This window comes from Pyxicephalus adspersus, chromosome 6 (assembly GCF_032062135.1).
Source record: "Pyxicephalus adspersus chromosome 6, UCB_Pads_2.0, whole genome shotgun sequence".
Lineage (NCBI taxonomy): Eukaryota > Metazoa > Chordata > Amphibia > Anura > Pyxicephalidae > Pyxicephalus > Pyxicephalus adspersus.
This window is the reverse complement of record NC_092863.1, coordinates 8919497-8941116: the sequence shown is the minus strand read 5'-3', so window position 1 is coordinate 8941116 and position 21620 is coordinate 8919497. Positions and strand designations below refer to the sequence as shown.

The window sequence follows — 21620 nt, the reverse complement described above, 5'->3', positions numbered from 1 at the left end:
AGGGTTGTCACCTATCCTGAACTTTACGCCCTGAGCAAAGGACTTGCCCCCCCAAGTTGGTGCAAATAGCTTCAGCTTTAATGAAGAGGCATGTATGTAGAATATGTCTGAATACTGTGTAATGGGGTATGGAGGAGGGGGGTGACATCATACCATTTGCATAGTGTGGGAGAAATGAAAGGTAGAAACATTAAAATTTGGACCTGAACTCCATGAAACTGAACTCATTAACACCGTGGGAAGGCACTAGAATGCTATCCATGTTGCACAACGAATCAATATCCCAAATGAATCAATCTAAAGTCCAACACCTAAACTAAGCAATCCAGCTCAATGCAGAACTTTCCACCCTTTGACACAAGCAGACTCCAGTATGAAAATGTATGGAGCTTCAGTGGCTTTACAAACTACATTTATAACATTTGTGTAAAAAGCTTATGTGAATATTTTAGCAGAAGTAACACTGCAGTTGAATTTTCTCTCTTACCTGTGGGGATGTTGTGATGTGAGAAGGGCTGCAGCTTGCTCTGGAGATTGAGCTGCCACACACAGGTGTATGGACAAATTGGTGTCAGGTGATGACACAGATCTCACAGTCATTTACATACAAAGCATTGTCCATAGGAAATGAAGCAAGATCACCCTGAGTGAATGAGTGGTTTGCATAGGACCGGACATTACATAGTTTTCAAACATCAGAATATAATCGGTATGGCTAGGTTCAGTTCATTTCAAAATAACATACCATACAAATTACAATCACAGGATAATCCAATGCAGGTCCTCAAAAATTAAAGATACCATTAAAATGGTAGCTGTAGGCAGATTCATGTTCACTGCCTGCCCAAAACTCACACAATATTTGTTTGGATGGGTATGATTGCAGCAAACATTTTCCATTTACATTATATAAGCCTATACAACATCACAATATTTATTTGCAGCCCGAGTTTCATTCCTTTTCCCGCTCTGTAAAGTTTTCTCCAGCACATTCCTAAGATGCTCAATGAGGTAAATGTCTGGACACTGTGACGGCCAATCCACGTGAGAAAATAAGGTCTCATTCTCCCCAAAACACTACATAATACAAGCCTGATGAATCCTGAGTCTTCTACAAATATTATATCCCATGCTATCAGAAGAAAAAAAAAATACATTGATGGAAATTGTTGCTGACCCATTGAAACAAGCCCAAATCATCGCACTGCCCCCACAGGCTCCAGGACTTTTTTGGCAAGGCATTGTGTTTTATAGATGTTAATAAAGATCAAAGAGATTGTACAATCCAAGTGCAATTTGTATGGCACTGCAAAGTTTGAAATGCAGAGACCACACTTGAGACCACAGTCTCTTGCACTTGGCATTTAGTAAATGGGAATAAAGCCCTTGCTGCTGCATACTATATTAGTAAAATTATATTGTAATGGAATACAAAAGGAAGGCAGAGCTGGGAACTCCAGAAATATCAGTCTCAAGCATAGAAAGATGCCAATGGGAGTTTAACCCATTAACTACACTAAGTGTTAGCAGTCCCAATGTTTTGTATGCATCAACCATTACAGACCTTTCTCTATACATTATTCATATGCTGCTACAATGATAGCAATACCAGCATTAATGTGTTGCTGTGTCATTTTGTTTTAATGACACCCAACACACTAAGGTAACCCGCCTGTGTTGCAGCACACCTTATTGAATACATTAATACATGTGGTGGTGTGTTGATTAAATAGTAAAGGTTTATTTGTGTATTCTGGAGCAACATCATTATACTCAAATGACTGCAAGCCCAAACATACCTGGCATAATGCACACCTATCATAACAAAAAGGCCATTATTTTAAATGACTAATTATTATTAATACTTACAAATAGTTAAACATGACCCAAGTGGAAGAAGTTTATTTAAATTTGCAGCGCTGAATTCCTGTACAATCTGACGACAAACCTCCTATGTAAGTGAAAAAGAGAACAAAAAACAAAAGCAGGCAATACAATGTATTGTTTTGTATCATTTTGATTTTAAAGGCAAAGTATACACTGCTCCTATTCATCTTTTCTTAGGAGAGCTCCTCATACTTACAAACAGCAATGGACTTGGCTAAGAATGAAGACATCTCTTTAACGTTTTTCTTCATAGTTACATAGTCAGTTAGGTTGAAAAAAAAAAAATAGACAAAATTCCCTTAGGTTCAATCACTAGGGAAATAAACATCCCAGATATAAACTACTGTTTTCATTCTTTTCTCTTTGTGCACATTCTTTAATACACACTTCTACGTGCATGCGCTTTAAATGAATACTTTTATCGATTGTAAATTAACAGCAACATAGAATTAAAAAAGAGCATTTATCCTCTAAAGGGCAGGAAATTAGGAATTGGTATATTTCTGTAAGATCATTCTAATAGATTTCCACCTATATTCTTCTTTGGACCAATCTATTATGCAGGTTTGCCATCTACAACCCCTATTTATTGTACAGCACTGAGTAATAATTTGGCACTTTATCAATAAAGGTGAATACAAAAAATATTATAATTGGGTTGTAAGTTTGTAAAAAAAAAAAATCAAAACTGCTTCATTTGAAGTAAATGTAAAGCTGGTTTTCCAGAGACAGTTTTAGATACGCAGTACTTTTTATTATTAAAAATGATTGTATATGAAAATCTAGAATGTGAACTTAAAGCATATCAGTCCTTACCACTAATAAAGCTTAAATTGACTTGCCTATACACACCTTTGGGTCATGTGATGTCGGCCACACATCTGGAATGTAGGTGTGCACCCTTCAGGTCTTCCAAGGCAGCATCAAGTACCATGGTATCCCAATTTACAAAACACAGTAAAAGATGCACCGACAGACACAATCTTTGCACTGTGGGTGGCAGGTGACTTCAGTTTAAAGAAACCCCATACTGAAAAAATATTTAAATAGCAGAGAATGGCAGTTAGGCAAAACTGCATTCTCAGAAGTCATCAAAAGATTGTTTCCACACTTTCTCTTTTATGTGCCCATTACTGTATATGGTCAAAAATTTACATATATTGCTTATTAAATGATGCAAAAATGTATGTGTAATAAAAGGAGGAATACATTTTTACCCTTTTTGTTTTCATTCAGGAAAAAAATGACTTGGTAGGAAATTATATCTCAGTATACCAGCAAAAGTTTCGACTGGTTCCAATGAGTTCCATATAATTTTTCCTATGATACAGAGAATCTACAATCTACAGCAATACAGAGGCTCAGCACTGCTACTGTATGGTCATAACATCACAACACCAACTAGTCATTTTATATTTGGTCCAACTGATCGTTTTGCTATTTGGGTTCTCCTTTCAGATGATCCCATGGGGACAGAAACAAATGGCTGCTTTTGCTGGCTTCTTATTTTTTAGTGGTGCCTCAAGTTATTACCCTGTAAAGAAGTTAAGTGTCAACTTCCGCATTCTTGTCCTAGTATAGCAATTGACTAGATAGTAAAGCCAAGCTCAGGGTCTGTAATTTTAAAAAACATAAGGATACCTGTACAGAGAGGAGAAACAAGTGCTGTCCTTCTTGTGGGAATGGTACATTCATGGCTAATTGGCTTCAGCACTTTCTGAGTACAACTAGAAAATTCTAGCTTTAAACTCCAAATCTGAAACTTTGTTCTAAATTAATCAAAAATTAAGCCACTGGATAAGCATAACAGCCAAGGCACCCTGCTGAGGGTAGGTAACAAATGGCAGCTTCAATACATCCCTGGTTTACCTCTGTTTTTGCATTGTACATTGTGAAACAATTCAACAACAGGCAGTTAACACACAGGCAGACGTCGTACAGATAAATTTGTTTTTAATAAAGGAGTTAATTTTCTTTCAATCCTATATAAAACAATAGCAATTAAAAACTTCATTTTTGAAAGTAAAATATTTACATATGAACAAGTAACTGTGCAAAAATGTACAAGAAAACAAAATGGAAAGACAAGATCAGCAGGCGGGAGAAAGGAAAGCAGGAAGGGAAGGAGACGACGACGTGATGTAACAGCGGTCAGTTACAAATACTGATCAGAGTTTGGTGACAAAGGCAGAGTTTGGTAAATTGGGGAGGGCAGACACAGAGTCAGGCTATTTACACTCATAAAAGTATTACCAATCAACAGTTTAATACAGTAACCTCTGAAAATATAAAGAACCAATTAGTATATTTTATTATTTTTTTTTTTCTTTTTAATTCCATGATAAAAAAATAGGTACAAAGACGGGGCTATTGCTGTGGCGGCAGAAACGGTCGCCAAAGCTTGCATACTGTTTTTAACAAAATAGTTACGGATTTTTGTACATAATTATTTGTGGGAGAATGGGAGAGTCTGTGTTATATTATTTCACCACCCCCAGCTATCGTGTGCCAAAAATGTATCTACAAGAACTACCCAAAAATACAGCAAGCCATGTCGAGACTTTTACCAAGTGTGTCACAAAACAGAAAAATAAAATAATAACCCTCTCTGTAAAAAAAACAAAAACAAAATAACACGGTGGCATCTCTGTTAAAGAGAGGGCAGAGCGCTCAAATTATATAAGAAATCAGAAAAATTAAAACAGTGCAAGTAATATATATTTATATATAGATATTTATATATTTATGTTTATGCCATAAAATGTTGTGTCCTTTGTCATAATCTTTTGCAACTGCCCACAGGTTTTTTTTTTTCTTCTTTACAAACAAAAACAAACGAAAAAAAGCAAAATAGCATTGCATTGTTGTTTTATACTTTAATTATTTCTTCCTACAATTTAAAAACAGTCTTTTTAAAACTTTATTGTGGAAATCTGAATTAAAAAATGTTGGGTGGTTTGAAAGGTAGAAGGGGGAAACACTGTGGATTGCTAAAAATCAGAGAGGCAAAAGATGGTTCGGGTGGGTCGATCCCACAGTAGGCAGAGGTAAAACCAATAAATACAATGGGGAAAAAATAGGGGGGTAAGAGGGACTGCCCTCTGCAAAAAAGAACCAAAGTGTCATATTTAGAACCCCTTTCACTGGCAATGAAGGGGGCAGATAAAATGCCCAGTTACTGATCACTGGCAAGAAACAGAAGTAAAAACAGGTTTAAAAAAATCCATCCATCCTGTAAAATTATCCATATATGGCTTGATTTGCAGAAGGCAGCTTTCCATCCTGTGGGTTTGTCCATCCAAGTATCCGTCGTTTGCGTCTCTCCATGCTAAAATTTTATTTATGAAGCAGGTATTATTTAAAACTGGAAGGAATCTGAAGAGTGATGATTGTGGTTTGCTCTTAAAAAGCACATCAAAAAGAGACCAAAAAAAGGCAATAAGAATCAGCAAACATATAAAAACAAAAAAACAGTCCCAGCGAGGTTGGAAATGGGGGAAAGTGTCGTCTTTGAAAAAACGAAAGAAAAAAATACCTTGATCTTTTCCATTTTTGTTGAGTTTGTTTTTGTGTTTTTTTGTTTTTTTTTCACTTAAGGAATGCTTTATATAGCAAAAGTGAATGGCTTGTCTCTCTCTCGTTTTCCAAACAAAAAATGAGGTCCCTGAGATTGACACGTGTTATCCGCTGCCGTGTAAACTGTCTGCTACTGCCTGCGCCGGAGCTGCTGGAGGGTGTTGTACTGGTGCTTGATGCCTGGAGGATGAAAGGAGACATAGCATGTTAAAAAATGTTAAAACTCCAGGAGACAATGCAGGAAAGTGTGACAAATATCTGCACCCCAAACCACTTAAAAACACCTTATTTGAGCTTCTTCACAGCCTGTATTAAAATAGTTGACATCTAAAGGGGGCAGTGACATCACCCTCTGGTCATGTGAACTGTGCTCTGGCTTAGTGACTAATTGCAATGCCTTGGCACAGTCACAGGAAAGCAGGTCATATACTCCCCCATACCCAGAAATACAAACTTCAGAGGAACAAGCAGCTGCAAGGGTGTGAATAAGAGCATGGCCAAGGTGACAAAGTTCATTACCTTTTTTATGTCAATTTTAACAATTTTTACTTCTGTTCAGATAAAATTGTAAATTCACAACAGTCTTCCCGCTTTTATGCTTTTTATTTATTTTTTAGCGTTTTAATATTTAACTTTATTACTGAAAAATTCCTCTAGACACAGGGGTGGTCCTCTTTACAGACGCATAGAGGGTCTAAATGGATGACCAGGGGAGTCTACAATGAGTGAATTTAAACCAGTTTTAACCCTTATGGCTACCATAATGAGTACTGTGGTAAATCATCAGCTGGTTTTAAGAGGGTCAGTCATGAGTGATATATAAAGTTGATAGTGTTAATCCCCCAAAATTCTTAACATACAGCCATTAGAAGCTGCCAACATTATTTAGCCTATTTCCTTTATACCCAGGCTGTCGTGGACACGCCCCTGGAGCAGCAAGTCCCGTATATTCAAAGTCCTTATGGGTAAGGGTTTAGTTCCGCTTTAAAGCACCTGACAACAATCACATATCCTTATGTGAACACCATTTAGTATAGTTAAAGACTAACCAATACTGTAGTGTCCTATCACTATGAGTTTTCTATACTTTAGGTGTAAAGGAAATAGTGTATTGGAATGACTTCAAAACTTCAAAAATGACTTCCTACAGTTGGAAGCACATAATTACTTTCAACAACAGAAATATATATTTAAAGATTCTCACATTTAGTTTAAAGTGAAAATCTACTACTGGTCAGAGTGCTCTACTTGTATTGCTCACACTGTAAAACCCAAGGCACCGAACAGCACAGAACAGACTGGAAAACAATAGGTTTACAAAGGCCAACATTCAGAAAGAATATAGCAAAGCACTTCTACTGAGCGCTAGTAGCTTCAGAGCAACCAATTAGTGGTGCTTCAGAGTGGGACAACAGCAAATATGTTTCCAAAGGATTAAATTGTTATGTTTATAAGTCCAGAACAAGTAGGAAAACTAGTTAGGATTTAGCAAAACAAAGCTATGCTACTGTAGGGTAAAAGCTTTCAACACTGAAATTTTTTTTTTAAAAAATATAAATACTGACCTCTGAACCTGAACCAGGGCCTGGGGAATCCACTTTCCTCTTTTTTCGAGGGCCGATAGCTGCTAACGCTGTTAAGTTCGCATCTCTTTGCCTCATTTGTGCCAGTTCCTGTTGCTGCATCTGTAAAGGACAACAAAAGAGAAAAATTGAGAAGACTGCCACTGAGGTAGAGAGAGGAGAGTAAACCTCAAAGTTTGGCACTCACCTCCTTTGCCTTCTGTTTCAACCGCAACTGTTCTGGATCTTCCTGCCGTGACCTTGACTGCGAAAAAGCACAAAAAAAAAGGAAAAGTCAGATGACAAACCTTTAAATAACTTGTGTTAATGAAGAACAACCGAATGCACAGAAGTTGACTTTATAGGAACCTAAATGGGACAGCAAAAAAGGATTAAACGCCCTTTTTTTTCTAGGGTACAAAAAAAAAAGAACTGCAGAACTATCAGTGATGTACTGTAAGTAAGGATGCCTAGGGCTCACCCACAAGCCAGAGCATTGGAAAAGGAGGAGAATGACTGCAATTCAATTTTCACCCAAGCAAGAGAAATGGGAGATCTTAGGTTTTCAGTAGAAAGTTCAAAGTCACTGTACAATATGTGAGCTAATATTGAGGTATCCGCAAGCCGGAAACAAACCTTTGCTGCCCGCATGAGAATTTCTCTCTCCTGTTCATCTTTTCTCTGTTTTTCTAGCTGGTCGAGCTGTTCGAAGAACTTAAGTTGCGTCCGAACATCACTTGTCTGCTCGTACCGATCGTCCTCCTATAGGAAATAAACAATGGGAACAAAAATCAAGCATACATCAAACAATATACCCCTGCTGTCCAATTGAAGCTGCTTTCTAAAAGCTTTAGCCTTGCCTAGGTTCCAAAACATTCTAATAACAAAACCTAAAAACAAATATGTAAAAATTTGAGATTCATAAGGATCAAACTACAAGCATTCTTCAGATATACAGCTAATACCTGACGGATCAGTGCCTTTCATATTTACAAATCTCCAGTTGTCACAATTCTACTTCTTGGACCCCCTTGGATTTGATTAATAGATATCTGCTTGCCTAGAACCCTTTCTTACAAATTCAAAGGAATCTGAAGACTATGATAATGAAAGGAGACTGTTCTGAATAATGATTACCAAAATCTTTTTAACCACCAAAATCTATTTTTAGTACAAATAGAATAAATTGATGGCATTAATTATCCTATACTTACTTTATGAGAGATGTTCTTTTGCTGAGCAGTTTCAGAGATTTTCTCCACAATGTTTTGTAATCGCTGTTGTGTGGCGTGCGAGACATACCCAACCACGTCTGGGTGGACTTCCGTTATCCCGTGTTTCTTACCTAGAAATAGGAATAACACATGATGAAAAAAGTCACATTGAAATGGAAGCTGTCAAGTCCAACTTAATGTAAGTTTTTGATAATAAAAACAGTGTGTGTGGGGGGGAGGGCGGGGGTGTTCCACCCTTGAAATTACACATTTCTTTCTGCCTATGTGATTTTAACAGCCCGCATAGTGCTGAAATGAGAGATTTCGGCATCACCAAAATGGTCCTTAGGCGTGCTAAACTGAAGCCACCATCTTTGTTGATAAACCTTAACCCCCCTTAGCAGTAATCCCGAGTGTGACTCGGGGTGGCTTTTACTTGCAAAAAGCGAGCCCCCCTTACCTTTGCCCCACGCTCCAGCGGCGATCCAATGGTCCTGGTGTGATGCCCGGGCGCCGGTCCGTCAGGGAGTGTGGCCGGGCGGGAAATTTAAAAGCAGATTACTGAGTAATCGGCTTTTAAATAGCACCTGGGTCCCAGCCACGCTGCATGGCCCCCCGTGACCACCCCCGGACTTTGCTATTGCTGCTGGCATCTGCAGTGAGATGTGAAGCACAATACAGAAATCCTGCATTGTGCTTTGCATCTCTCTGGAGATGGGAGCAGCAGCAGCTCCAGCAACTGTGTGCCTGTGTGAGGCAGGGCAGGGAAATCCCCACTCACATCACCCTGGGAGGATGAGTCATCTTCCGGGTGATGTGAGTGGTGATGTATGGGGGTGTGTCTGGGAGGGAAATTTAAAAGCAGATTACAATGTAATCTGCTTTTAAATGATTTCTATGCAAAAAAAATAGGATCACTTTTTGGATCAAAAAACTGACAGAATTAGAACGCTAGGGGGGTTAATGGCAAAAGAACTCCTACAAATGAACAAGAGTTCATTAAACTCAGTCTATGACAACTTGAGCAAATGATTCTGAATAGACAGAAGGAGACTTATGTTGCAGGAGAAATGGTGTGTCTCTCCCGTAGTAAAAAAAAACATTTCATTCAGGGTAAAGAACTGCTTTATGAAGAAAAGTTCCTACTTTACAAAAGACTATGCACTTTTTTGTTTTTGTTTTTTTACCTTAAGCCTTTTTGGCGCCTAGAAAATGTATTACCACTTGGTAGCCAATTACTATACTAAAACATCCCATTTATTTGTACATATATTCGCTCCAGGTTTCAGCCAAACCCAATATTCATTTACAAATCTATAATTTGATCTCACTGTACAGTAGTAAAGCAGACAGACATACCGATCTCCAGTATCCGCCTCTGTAATAATGCAGGGAGCAGGAATAATTCATCTTTACAAGATCGCGTTAACGTCCCCACTAACTCTGAATTTGTTGCCAATATCCGTGCACTTTCCTCTGACAGGTTTACTCCTGCCATAGAAGCCACATCGTTGATATCATCGTCGTCCCTGCATGGGAGAAGAAAGAAGGGCATTTTGAGACAGATCGTAAAAGAAAATAATTGTCAAGTGCAATCTTACGTCTGGTCCAGAAAAGCTCATTCGCTGTCTGTTTGCAATTGTGACAGAATCTAAAATTCTACACTGTGATAATTGTAATGCATGCTTCTGGTGGACACACTGCTGTATCCAAAGGTTACATGTATATACAATGAGGTAGAAAATGCTTTTTCCTCACCTGAATGATCCTCCCCCCGGCTCTTTTAACTTGTTTTTCTGTGCGCCGGCTGCTTGCGCTGCTGCTGTAGGAAAGGCCTTCGTTCCAGCTACTACAGTCGGTTTCACCACTGGGACTAGACAGAAGAATGGGGGAAAAAATTATACAGAAAATATTTTAAATGCAATTAAGCTGTCCCTCGTCTCGCCACACCCCTTTATCCTAAATCCAACCTCTATACTCCAAATCTTTTATCATGTTATCACTTTCAATTTTTTTTTGTACACACATAAATAAAAAAAAGTATTGCAGTTAACCACTATGTAAATGTGACTGTACTAGTTTTCTTTTTTGGAGCCATTTTTCAACAGTTGCACTATATGTATAGTGAAGCAGTGCTGTCACCCTAGAAATGTCTTATTATTACAGAATACTACCCATTTCTCATTCACATAACACAGGAGTGTCATGGAGTCCACAGGAGAGAACTGGGCAGAGCTGATACTGCTGCAGGCAGCCCAGGACCTCAAAATCTCACTGCATGTCTAGCAAGATCAGAAGGTATTTTTTCCACTTCTTGAACAGATACAGTAACCCTGGTTAAATAACATACTTAACGTAACCAAAAAGAAGCAATAAAGGAAATTTATTGTTTGGGTTTACATATACTTATAGAACTCGCAGCCATGTATATTTCTTACAAGCTTTTCACTTGAGAATGGCAGGCTTTAATAACTAATACGGAGATTATAAATGAATAAATAGTATATATAAAATGTATATATTTATGTGAAGCCCAACACAAACAAAAACCTTTATGTAAGGTCAAGCTATTTAAATGAAAAGGCCCCAATATAGTCAGAACAGTCTTTAGAGCTTTTTCCATTAAACATGTAAAAGCTTTAAACTACTAAAAGATTTGTGCTGGTTAAGAAACAATGTTTTGCAGTAACATGGCACTGGTGACACTGTGTAGCATTTTTTCAGTCAGACTCACCTGTCTGCAGCTGGTTTAGCTGTAGCTGCTGCGGAGTGGTGAGCATAATTCGGCTTTGAGGCGGTCTAAGTGCTACCATAGGCGTCTGGGTCAATGTGACCTGTGGGTGTCGTACAACTGCTCCAGCTTTATGTGCCTGCTGGATAACCTGATGAAAAGAGGGACGAAAAGCACAGATAAATATATTAGTACAGGTTATATGTGAAGGTATTCTGTAATCATTAGGTATTGGTGGATGCAGCCACATTGATTGCTGATCCAACATTTAAAGGTCAACTCTACTTCAATCCATCAATTTGCATATTGCTGTGTGTCTTATATTTCTTGTATGTAAGACTAAAAATATATAATTTGTAATCTTTCCCCCAACTCTCCCAAATGTGACTGCTAATCTACAAAATGTTATCTAAATGCAAGAGCATTCTTAAACCTTGGTCTTTTTTTTTTTTTTTTTAACGTTGCAGGAAATTAGTATCTGAAATAACTTACCAGTGGAGCTGGCTGGCCAGGTTTGGACTGTACAGGTTGTGCGAGGCTGAGGACAGGTTGTTGTACAGTATTTGTTACTGTGGCAGTGGTCTTGCCAGCTGTTCGCTGTACAGAGCTGTTCAGCATGACTGCAGTGAGGGCCGTCGTGGCCTGGGTGGCCGGTTGCTGCTGCTGACTCTGCTGGATAAAGGCTGCAGAGTCAGGGGTCAGCTGGCGCAAGGCAGGGAGGCTCCTCTGAAGAAACAAAAAACATAATAATCATCACCAAGTTTGTATTATCACAAATAAACAGTTTCAGATTGAGGAACTTTTAAGCTAATGAAAACATATGCACTGTTGCAGAATAATAAAACCAAGATTTTTTTTCTTTGTGTTCGCTAAAAAGACTCCCATTTACACATAAAGACCCTTCTTTTGTAATCATACACCGTGTGTACATAGCCTTTGTTACTCAGGACAATCATATTGGTTTTCGCAGAAGTCAGAGATGAAAAATAATCTACAACAAGAAAGAATATATGCAGACTATAATGCAAAATAAGTCATATGCACATTTTTAGTCTTCCCTTGGTGTGCACATTTCTTAATATCTTCAGCTAAGGAAATAATGTTTCTGTTTTTCACTCTTTTCCTGACCTTCATATATGCTATGCTATTTTATCACCTGGTGATCCATCACGGAGAAGAACTGAAATGCAAGTTTTTGATTTATCATTTTACCACTTTTCTTTCGTTTTAAAAATAATTATTTTGGGCAAGTTATTTACATGTTTGTTTGTTTAATTATTCATTGCAAACAATGCTTATTGCCCATTATGTTTATGTTTATACAGTTTACATATCCTGTTGCATGTTTGTAAATTGTTGTTTCCACTTCCGACTCCTGGGGAAGCAAATGTGAAACCTGGTAAAAGTGCCAACATTTAGGAACCAAACATTTAATACACCTGACCCATGACTTGAAGCCTAACTCTACTGCTGACTTACGTTTAACATTTACAGAAGTGAAATCCTAGCCATGCCATATAGTACCTACCAAGATACTTCTGGTTATTGCCAATACATTCCACATTCATTATATCAGTACTAGAAATAGGGGACCCCAATTGGAGCCCTTAATAACACCAAGGGTCAAACAAATCATTAATCAATTATAAAGCTACAAAAGGCTGTCACAGACTACAAATATGTTGCAGAAGATAGTCAGAGACTGCAAACACGCCAAAGGAGTTGTTAAAGACTGCGGACAGGCTTCAGGGGAAAATAAACTTAAGACAAATACCAGAAATATGTTGGAGATCACGACTCTTACAACCCTTTTACAAGTCAGCTATTTTTTACTGTGTTGTATACAGTCCCCTAAAAATTACTGATGGCCCAATGCATGTATTCTTGGCAAGTTTCATTAAAAACACTTGCAGAAAAAAAGTGAGGAACAGCACAGGAATGTTTAACAGCATTAAAGAAAAAAAGGAGGGTTCGAGTGTCACACATAAAGGGCCAAATAGTTGCATGTGGCCCCTGGTACACACAAAGGGAAGAAAGTGTTAGATCCTGAAGAAACAGGGGCCCAGGATGGGAGAGCAGTCTTACCTTTAGGAAAGGCACAAGGTAAGGTTGAGGTGAAGAGTTCAGTTCTCTGTATAACCTACTGGTGAAATCTTCTGCTTCAATTTTACCATCCTGTGGGAGAAAGAGTTTACATGTAATGTTATGGATTTTTACACTGTAGAACATACAACAAATGTAAAGTGCTAACAACAACCATCACACCTTTTCACACGAAGGGAGAAGATAATTCAACAGATTTATATTCTTGCTAAGTTATTCACTATAAACTATGTGCATTTCTGGGGTTTGTGGATGCAATCTGCATACATAGGACTTGCTTAGAAGCTGCCATTCACAAATATTGGCTCCTATTAGCTCCCCTGTGCGTAGCCTTCCTGGGCTATGTTTAGTTCTAAGGGACCCATAAAACCTGCTAATTAAGTACTGACCCTATCCGGTGTGTAGTGCCTCCTGTACAAGCAAATTCATACAGCACATACCCAAAAAAACAGAACCATTTTTCTGAGATTCTAGATTACAAATACTAACTTCTATACAAAGTTAAAACGTGTAATGTCATTATAAGTCCTGAATACTGTGAAGCAAGCTGTTAAGTGTAAATGATTCTGGTCATGTCTACAGGGCTGAAGGTAAAATATATATCAGGATTCAGTTGTTCATATTACCATCAAGTTTAAAGCCTGGTCAGTGCTGTTTTCACAATTCAATTAACCAATAACAAAGCTGTAAAATGTACTCACAGTGATACATAAATATTTATGTGCTAAGAAGTCAGTATTTTACTACTTGCACAAAAGTTATCTTTGTCCCTACATCTACAATAACAGGTTTACATTAGTGACCCCCTTCCTAACAGTACATGCCCAGAATAGACTTCAACTATAAGTAATTGTTAGCAGGCCAGGTTTTATAGGGAAAAACAAAAAAACAGATTACCCATCTGCTAACATTTTTAAAGATATTTTTTCGCCTATTGCATTGAATGTGTGTATACAGAGTCCAGACCCATTCCCAGTATCTGTATGATGCTAGATAACGTTTACACTAACGTTTTTTTGAAAGTGGTTTTATCTTTGCAACAAATAGTCACAAATTGGTCCTTTCTTGTAGACAGTTAGTGCCTGTGTTTTTAGAGGCTACATGCAACGTCCAGAAAATGTCTGCCCCCTCCCCGAACACATTTATGCTGTACAAAGTAAGTATCAAAGCTGCCAATGCTGGAAATACTAGTTTCCTGGCTATCGTGTCTCTAGACATTGACAAATACACAAAGCTCTGACTTTGACTAATGGCATTTCCAATCGATTTGCTTGTTCTGGGTCAGCCAGGCAACTAGCATTTTAGTCAGCACTAGCTGCCTTCAGATTTATCTCCATACAGGTTAGGAGGAATCAGGCTGAGACAATAGAGAAAGACAATGTAAAGAAAGTATGAGGTCAAGGAAAACATTAACAAGTGAAATGAGTTATCAGACATAGAGAGGGGGGATAGAGCTGGGAAAAGATATGGAAGGATAATATAACAACCACTTACCAGCAGATTTTGTACTAGCTCTTTAACATTAGCTGCCGTCTCTGAGGACTGTTTACCCGATGAGGCCAGTTTTATGAGAGTGGATAAAAAATTCTTACATTTCTTCACATTTTCCATGGTTTCCTGAAGTATACAAGAAATATTAATTACACAGCACACTCAGACCGATGATGCGATTACATTGTGCTTTTGTGTTTCATTCCTTTGCAATATAAGTCACTTAAGGCAAATCATTCAGCTGTACAAAATAGAGAATGATCATTTTGCACCTGCATTTACATAATGCCTGTCCGAGGTGGTTTTCTGTTATAAAAATTTACGAGTCTGAATGAGGTAAAGTGAAACAGAGAGGGCTCAAAGGGTAGAGAAATGTTTTATATGTTCTCCATCAAGGTAACAGGGGACCTAAGTCCTACCTAAGAAGAAATACAAAATGCCAATAATGCCATCACTTAGGACCTATCTGTTCGAAGCTCATGTGCACACAGGCTCCATTTCTAAAGAATATACAGAGTGTTATATTTAGGGGATTTGAAGATCAGCAATTATAGGTTTCATCTGCAGCAATAACTATGCAAGTAAGGTAAAAGAAACTATTTTGGAAACACAGACAGTGGTTGGATAAGGGGTTTTAGGAACCACTCCACTTTACCTCTGAAGGATCCTAATCAAATAAGTGATTGTTTTGTGAGTAATCTCCCTAAATTTATTTCATCATCAATACATATTGGCTTTTATTGATACAAAAGCACAGTAGATCTGATTTAAAAAATCTCCCCAGAGAAGATAGACTACCATGAGAAAACCGAGGTGAACCAACAAACCTAAAACAGGTCTGGTCTAGGACTGAAAAGAATTGCCAACTAATAGCAAATTATTTAAATAAGAAATCCATTCTAGGTTTGATGGATCAACCAAGTTCTCCCATGATAGTTTATCTCCAGTCTTGGAGAGCTTTAATAAATCAAACCCAGTACATGAGGAATTACCACCTGCAGGAACATTGGTCTTCACAGAAGGCTGATCCATAAAAAGCAAAAAGGGGGCATCACAATTACAATTATAATAAAGGATTCTAAATTTACAATTAGGTCCAGTGTTGATGGGCTTTTGTCAAGTCATTCATAGAAATGGAAAAGCAGCGTGCAACAGGTCAGTAGATTATCTGCAGTTCCAGTTGTCAACTACATCTGTAATGAATGCCAAACAATTTATGAAGAGTTTTAAACAAATATAAAAATCATGCTGCATTTGCAGTCCAAAGTCCATCAACACCGGTTCTTATAAGCATAAGAGTTAACTAAATAAACCCAAATCATATGTAGTAAAAGGGCCTCATTTAACAATGACTTTTTTTCCATATAAAGAAGGACCTCACACTACAAAGTTACTGGAATACTAAATGAGATTTGAGTGTAATCTGGTCAATTAGATTGAAACTTTTAAACTCAGTGTTACAGAGACCGATAGACGTTTCATGAACTGATTGGAGCCATTATGGGCTAGAACTTGAGTATGTCACAAGAAAAACCTTATTTTGTCAAGGAGCACTCCAGGAATTTAGTTTTAACCATAATTCCTGCATTTGCTTGTAATATCTTTATGTACCAATACCTTTTCTATATTTTACTTGTATGGACCATCAATGATGGCAGCTCAAAAGGCTGAGCTATTACCCTAAAAACGCAAGCAAAAATAAATTTCTTCTATTGTACCAATTTGCAGAGTAAAAAATTCCCAGTAATTTTGCCTATGCAACACATTGCCGATTCTACAGACCAGTCTGGAAATCTATATAAGGCACCATCTTTTTAGATGGCGCCAATCTGCTCTCAGGGCGCTGTACCGTGGTGGCTGTCGCTGGGGTAGCTGTTCCTTGCACCGCTCTCTGTGGGGTTCCAGTCTGGACGGCCGACGCAGTCCCCAAAGTGGCAGTTTGTGCCGTGGTGCTGAGCACTATCTGATTCTGTGCAGGAAAGACAACACGGGCGTTATAACTAGCTGCTGGGCACTGACATTTCTGCGGCACACAGAAATCAATAAAGACCCCTTCCCCCCAAAAAGTGATAAAAGCAGGCTAGTTGGGTAATGTACAATGGTGCCAACTTAGAAACACGACACTGGAAAAAACTACAAAAAACAAAAGAAAAAAGCATTAAAAAATAAAAAACATCCCCTAACCCTTCCCCTCACTAGAATGGCCTCAAATACCTCTAACCTGCACAAGTAAAAGCTGAAGTCACAATAGAATGCCTATAGAATATCTATGCATTTAAAATAGAGCCAGTACAAGTTATCTAATACCTGGTTTTATATTTATTACTTATGAACCTCTGCAAACCATTATTTCTGCAGAGTGGTAGGGCAGCACAGGAGACAGTCTGCATCTATTACAAAAGGATATGATCCTTTGGTTTTTAAGCTAAAGATTGATGCCAAGAGTGCTCCTGGAGTACATCAATGATGTAATATACAAACATAAATTCCATAACATCAATAAAAAGTTGGAGCTCATATAGAAACCCTAAACATTTTTTGCAGCACTTAAAAATATTGTTAAATCTGTTTGATAAGTGCAAAAAAGGCGTCCTGTGTATCCTTCTGTGTTATCTTAAGGACTCTAATCAGCCCTCACATTTCATTACTATTCTGCCTATAATAGTTTATTCGAAGGCTCTAAATTTTGCCTCTAACATCACTAACTATATAAAATATGGAGGACAAAGACAGGTCACAGGCAGCTAGCATTTACTGAGCTCAGGTTATGAATGGCTCCCTCTGCATCTCTCACAGTACAAGTTTGTGTTTGCTGTGCTAGGTATCCTAAGCTCCTGGTTAATATATATGGAGCCAGAAAAAATAAATCTATTACTTTTGGAGGCTGTATAAATGTCAGACATTTAAATACGTTCTTTAGTTCGGACTGTATACAGTCACCTAACACCATCACTAAAAACACAAAAGCAGCTAGTAGATTCTAATGACAAAAAGTAAATTGTAAATAAGCTCCAAGTTGCAGTTGTGCTAAGTGACCACTAGGTGGGAGGCTCAACATGCCTAACGAACCTGCTTTCCCTCAATCCTTGGTATGGACCTAGCAAATTCTTAACCAATTGATTGCTATGATTTATGATATCTGATGGTCATGCAGAGTGATCCATGACAGAATGATGGTCGTTGCAACATAAGAGTCTGGGATAAATGATCAATAGACATTAACGAGTCATAATGTGTGTATGATAGGATTGTGATGTCATCTGGATCAGCCAAACAACTGGGTAACACTTTGCAAGTCAAAATATGAAGAATTAGGAACATCAAAACATATTTTATTCAGGTTTTGAAACAAATCCATTAAATTGATTAACACAATATTAACCAAAGCAGCTTGTTGGTTGCAACTAGATGCAGTTGGCTGCTGTTGACAAGGCCGTTACCGTTAAAGAATTGAAATGACATCATAATTCTGTCTATATATGAGCAAACACAGCATGGCACTTATATGCTGGTTATGGCAATTGTTGCACCCAGTCCCTGCAGTGAATAAATGAGCTGGGGCAAACTGGTGAATGATGTAGGTGTGGGGAGAGGGTACTTACTTGTACAACAGGGGGTCTCTGTAGTGTCGTGGTGGCCTGCACAGTCGTTGGAGTCTGGGAGACTTGCTTGATGATGGTAGTTGGTGTGACCTGACGTGCCAGTAAAGGTGTGCCGGGGGACTGCAGGTCGGAGAGATAAAAGTAATAAATAAAACCCTTGTTAATGTGAGGCTGTCATAGAAACACAACAGCTGTCTGACAGCTTAAGGTTAATTTGTATCATAGAGCAATCCGTGTTTATATATCACCTGTCATGTCCACATCATCTTCTGTTCAAACATACAAATATAAAGAAAGTATTGCATTTAGAATAAACGGTCATTGGGGGTCATTATAAACTTTCCATGTGTTAGCTGTACAGCGTTTTTTATGGTCCACATTTGTGTGCTTTAGTGTGTTGAGCTTCCATTCAAAATGAATTGTGTGGCAACACAATGTTGTGTGCAGCACCCTGATCTAAAACCGCTGCCACTACCAACTTGCTTTTGAAAATGCACCTGGTTTGGCTGTTAGGTTAAGCTACTGACTTTGGAACAAGCATGTAGATCAGAAAAGCTGGGGGAGGTATGTTGTTCCCATAATAAGTCCCAATAAAGGTCCGGTAAGGTATTTATGCCTTTCCCCCGCAAAAAAGGCAGGTTCTGTGCAAAGAGACAGATCACCATCATGGCTGTTCCCTACAGTCCCAAGTCTTTATTATAGAGCCCATAACATTTGTGAATCAGAGTGACCAGCAGACCCACTAATCTAAATTCTGGATGTATATAATGGTGAGAACTACCCAAGTCTTCTCTTTCTGTGCTTGAAGAATCAGAATCTTTCTTTATGCGTCTGCTGCCTGATTGATATGAACAATACATACCACACATGCACAGCTAAACCTGTAATATGACTACAATAAAAAGAGAGTTGCTCCTCTCGGATAGTATTAGTCCCAATGACAGCCCCTTACGTAACCAGAAAGTAGTAAAGTGTGCTCAGGTACCGACTGAGGTCACAAACACTGTAATATGACTACAGAACCCTTTCATTAACAATGCATGTAAAACACTTTGATTGACAGCCATACCTGTACTGTGGAAATTTGCACCGGTGGGGCAGTGGTGGGCGTTGCAGGCCGTTGAGCCATGGCATTCTGGGCCTGCGACTGAGCCTGTGCTTGAACCTGAGCCTGCATCTGGGCCAGCGCCTGCTGGGGAATCATCAACAGCTGCCCATTCTCGCTCCGTACCAGGACCATCCCTGAAAAGATATTATTGGGACATAAATAAGAGCTAGATACCAGTGAGATTCTAAGATTTAAAACTCCTAATTTAGTTTTTGCAGAGCCAATAATAATAAGAAAGTCTGAAAGGACAAGCTGCCACAAAATATAATTTATGAGTGATTTTACCTTTCCCATGACATGTAAATGTGAAAGCAAGAAAGCATTGCAAAATAACGGCAAGTGGAATATCCAAAACGGATAGTTGACAGGTGCACTTTATTCATAAGTTTGGCAATTCATTCGTTGTTGGAAAAAAAAAAAAAGATTCACTGACAAATATATAAAACTATGAATCCACTGAAATCTGATTGGCTGCTGTATCAGGTTTTACAAACTCTTGACATTAGTATTCTGTGCTAGTTCTGCTAGTGTAATGGGTGCAAATCTGAGCGTTCCTCTTATTAGTTCTGCCATCTGAATTTTTCTTTCATTTAATAATGGCAGTGTCATATGTAACAATCACTACAATCAGATGTGAAAGGCAGCTTGTGTTTTGGACCAAGAGATCCTGGCTAATGATACGATCATGTCACAGCCAGGAAATATTGAATTTAGCCAGCACTCAGTCTGCAGGGTTGAGCTGAGGACGTGTGCGGTCTGATGATACATTTGTGTGCCCAGGAGAAGAAGCCGGACTGCCGGGGACGGGTGCTTTCTTCTTGACAAGTTTATTTTAGCCTTTCTGGTAGCTCAGACCAATCTAGAGCATTAGCGCCGAACAACCCAGGGAGGGCATTTATCCAGAGGCAAAAATGTTATAATAAGGTATACAGCTCAAATCATTCCAGGCTCTGTTCTTGTGAACTAAAAGCTCATTCACACCCAAGGCATTGCTGATTATTTTCCACAATTCTCCTGAAGATTTGAACATAAAATGATTGTTTTAGGAAGAGCCTATTTATAGCAATGCAGGAAATAAAAACTATGGAACCCTGCAATGTGTCTGTTACCCGCAATACATGATTTAACATGTCCAGTAAGTTTATATTAAAGAATATGCAAATCCAAGCAACTTGTTTACTTTTGATGCTGAAAGAATTTTGTTCTGTTCGTGTAGAAGTGTGTGATGACAACACTGCTCCTTTACAGATTTACAGTGAGCGAGAGTGGTCACCTTTGCACAGAAAGGGCATAATCACCAGGGAAATAAAAAGGAAAAAATAAATAGGGCAGCCACGAAGGACTACCAAGTGGCTTTATTCAATGGTTCTATATATTTAGGTTAACAAGGCAGAATAGCAATGCAAAGCTCTATTCCCATTTACTCAATTTTAGCAATCTTATCCAAGGGGCCAACAAAAACATGCAAGCAAAACAAGACATTCCAAAGGCCTTAATGCAGTAATGTATATAAAGGAAGATGGAAATTGATTTCCATATATTTACAATGCCAGGACCTACCAATCATAGGGACAATATTCAGTTTGCAACGAAGATGACCATTATTTTATGTTATTTGTTTAAAATTGTGCAGAAGCATACTTTGCTCTACAACTATTTCTATTATATAAATAATTTAGAGTTATTTTTGGTGGGAGAAAATGTGTCTGTTCTGCCAAAAAACATTCCTGTTTGCATGTGTAGCAAGGTAACTCAGAAGTTACATCAGTGCCTGCTCAGTTACCAGACATATTAGTAAAAAGAAAAAAATGGTGACGGGGACCGACCAGCGGCTGGGAGTTCAGTCCTGCCATGGCTATAGGAAAGTACAAGGAAGGCTGCCATAATGTGAAAGTACCCAAAACCTACCTTCTAAAGGTGCGTACACACTTCCAATTTTTATCGTTCCAATCGAACGACGAACGATCGATTGGGCAAAAAATCGTTCGTAAAAAAGTAACCAACGACGCCGACGAACGAGGAAAGTCGCTGGAAACGAACGACCGGACCGGCGGATCGGATTGGACGACGATCGTTGAACATCGTTCGTGTGTACGGTCGTTCGTTGATCATCCATGTTCAGAGCATGCGTGATGAACGAACGTCCGTTCACTTTCCTGTCGTGCACATAGTTCCTCTATCGCTTAAACGATCGTATCTATTGTGTGTACAATATCTACGAACGATCGTGTCGTTACCTCTATGTGCAGGATCGGTGCTATACGATCGTTCGTGTATATCGTGCAGGAACGTTCGTCGTTCGTTTTCCGACGATAATAATTGGAAGTGTGTACGTAGCTTAAGGGT

At 38.5% G+C, this 21620-nt stretch overlaps 1 protein-coding gene across 1 annotated transcript in view; it reads right to left on the bottom strand.

The window, feature by feature from the left end:
- Positions 1 to 3823: 3823 nt before the first annotated feature.
- TAF4 (TATA-box binding protein associated factor 4) overlaps positions 3824 to 21620 on the bottom strand; it is a 32985-nt gene continuing 15188 nt past the window's right edge. Inside the window, exons 3-16 of the mRNA XM_072414468.1 lie at positions 19236 to 19408; positions 18167 to 18286; positions 16414 to 16533; positions 14568 to 14690; positions 13056 to 13145; positions 11463 to 11696; positions 10974 to 11121; positions 9998 to 10112; positions 9599 to 9768; positions 8240 to 8370; positions 7662 to 7787; positions 7234 to 7290; positions 7029 to 7148; positions 3824 to 5643 (exon numbers count right to left, since the gene is read on the bottom strand). Of these exons, the coding sequence (XP_072270569.1) occupies positions 5476 to 5643; positions 7029 to 7148; positions 7234 to 7290; positions 7662 to 7787; positions 8240 to 8370; positions 9599 to 9768; positions 9998 to 10112; positions 10974 to 11121; positions 11463 to 11696; positions 13056 to 13145; positions 14568 to 14690; positions 16414 to 16533; positions 18167 to 18286; positions 19236 to 19408 (1895 nt within the window). The 3' untranslated portion in view covers positions 3824 to 5475. The remainder of the gene's footprint in view (positions 5644 to 7028; positions 7149 to 7233; positions 7291 to 7661; positions 7788 to 8239; positions 8371 to 9598; positions 9769 to 9997; positions 10113 to 10973; positions 11122 to 11462; positions 11697 to 13055; positions 13146 to 14567; positions 14691 to 16413; positions 16534 to 18166; positions 18287 to 19235; positions 19409 to 21620) is intronic.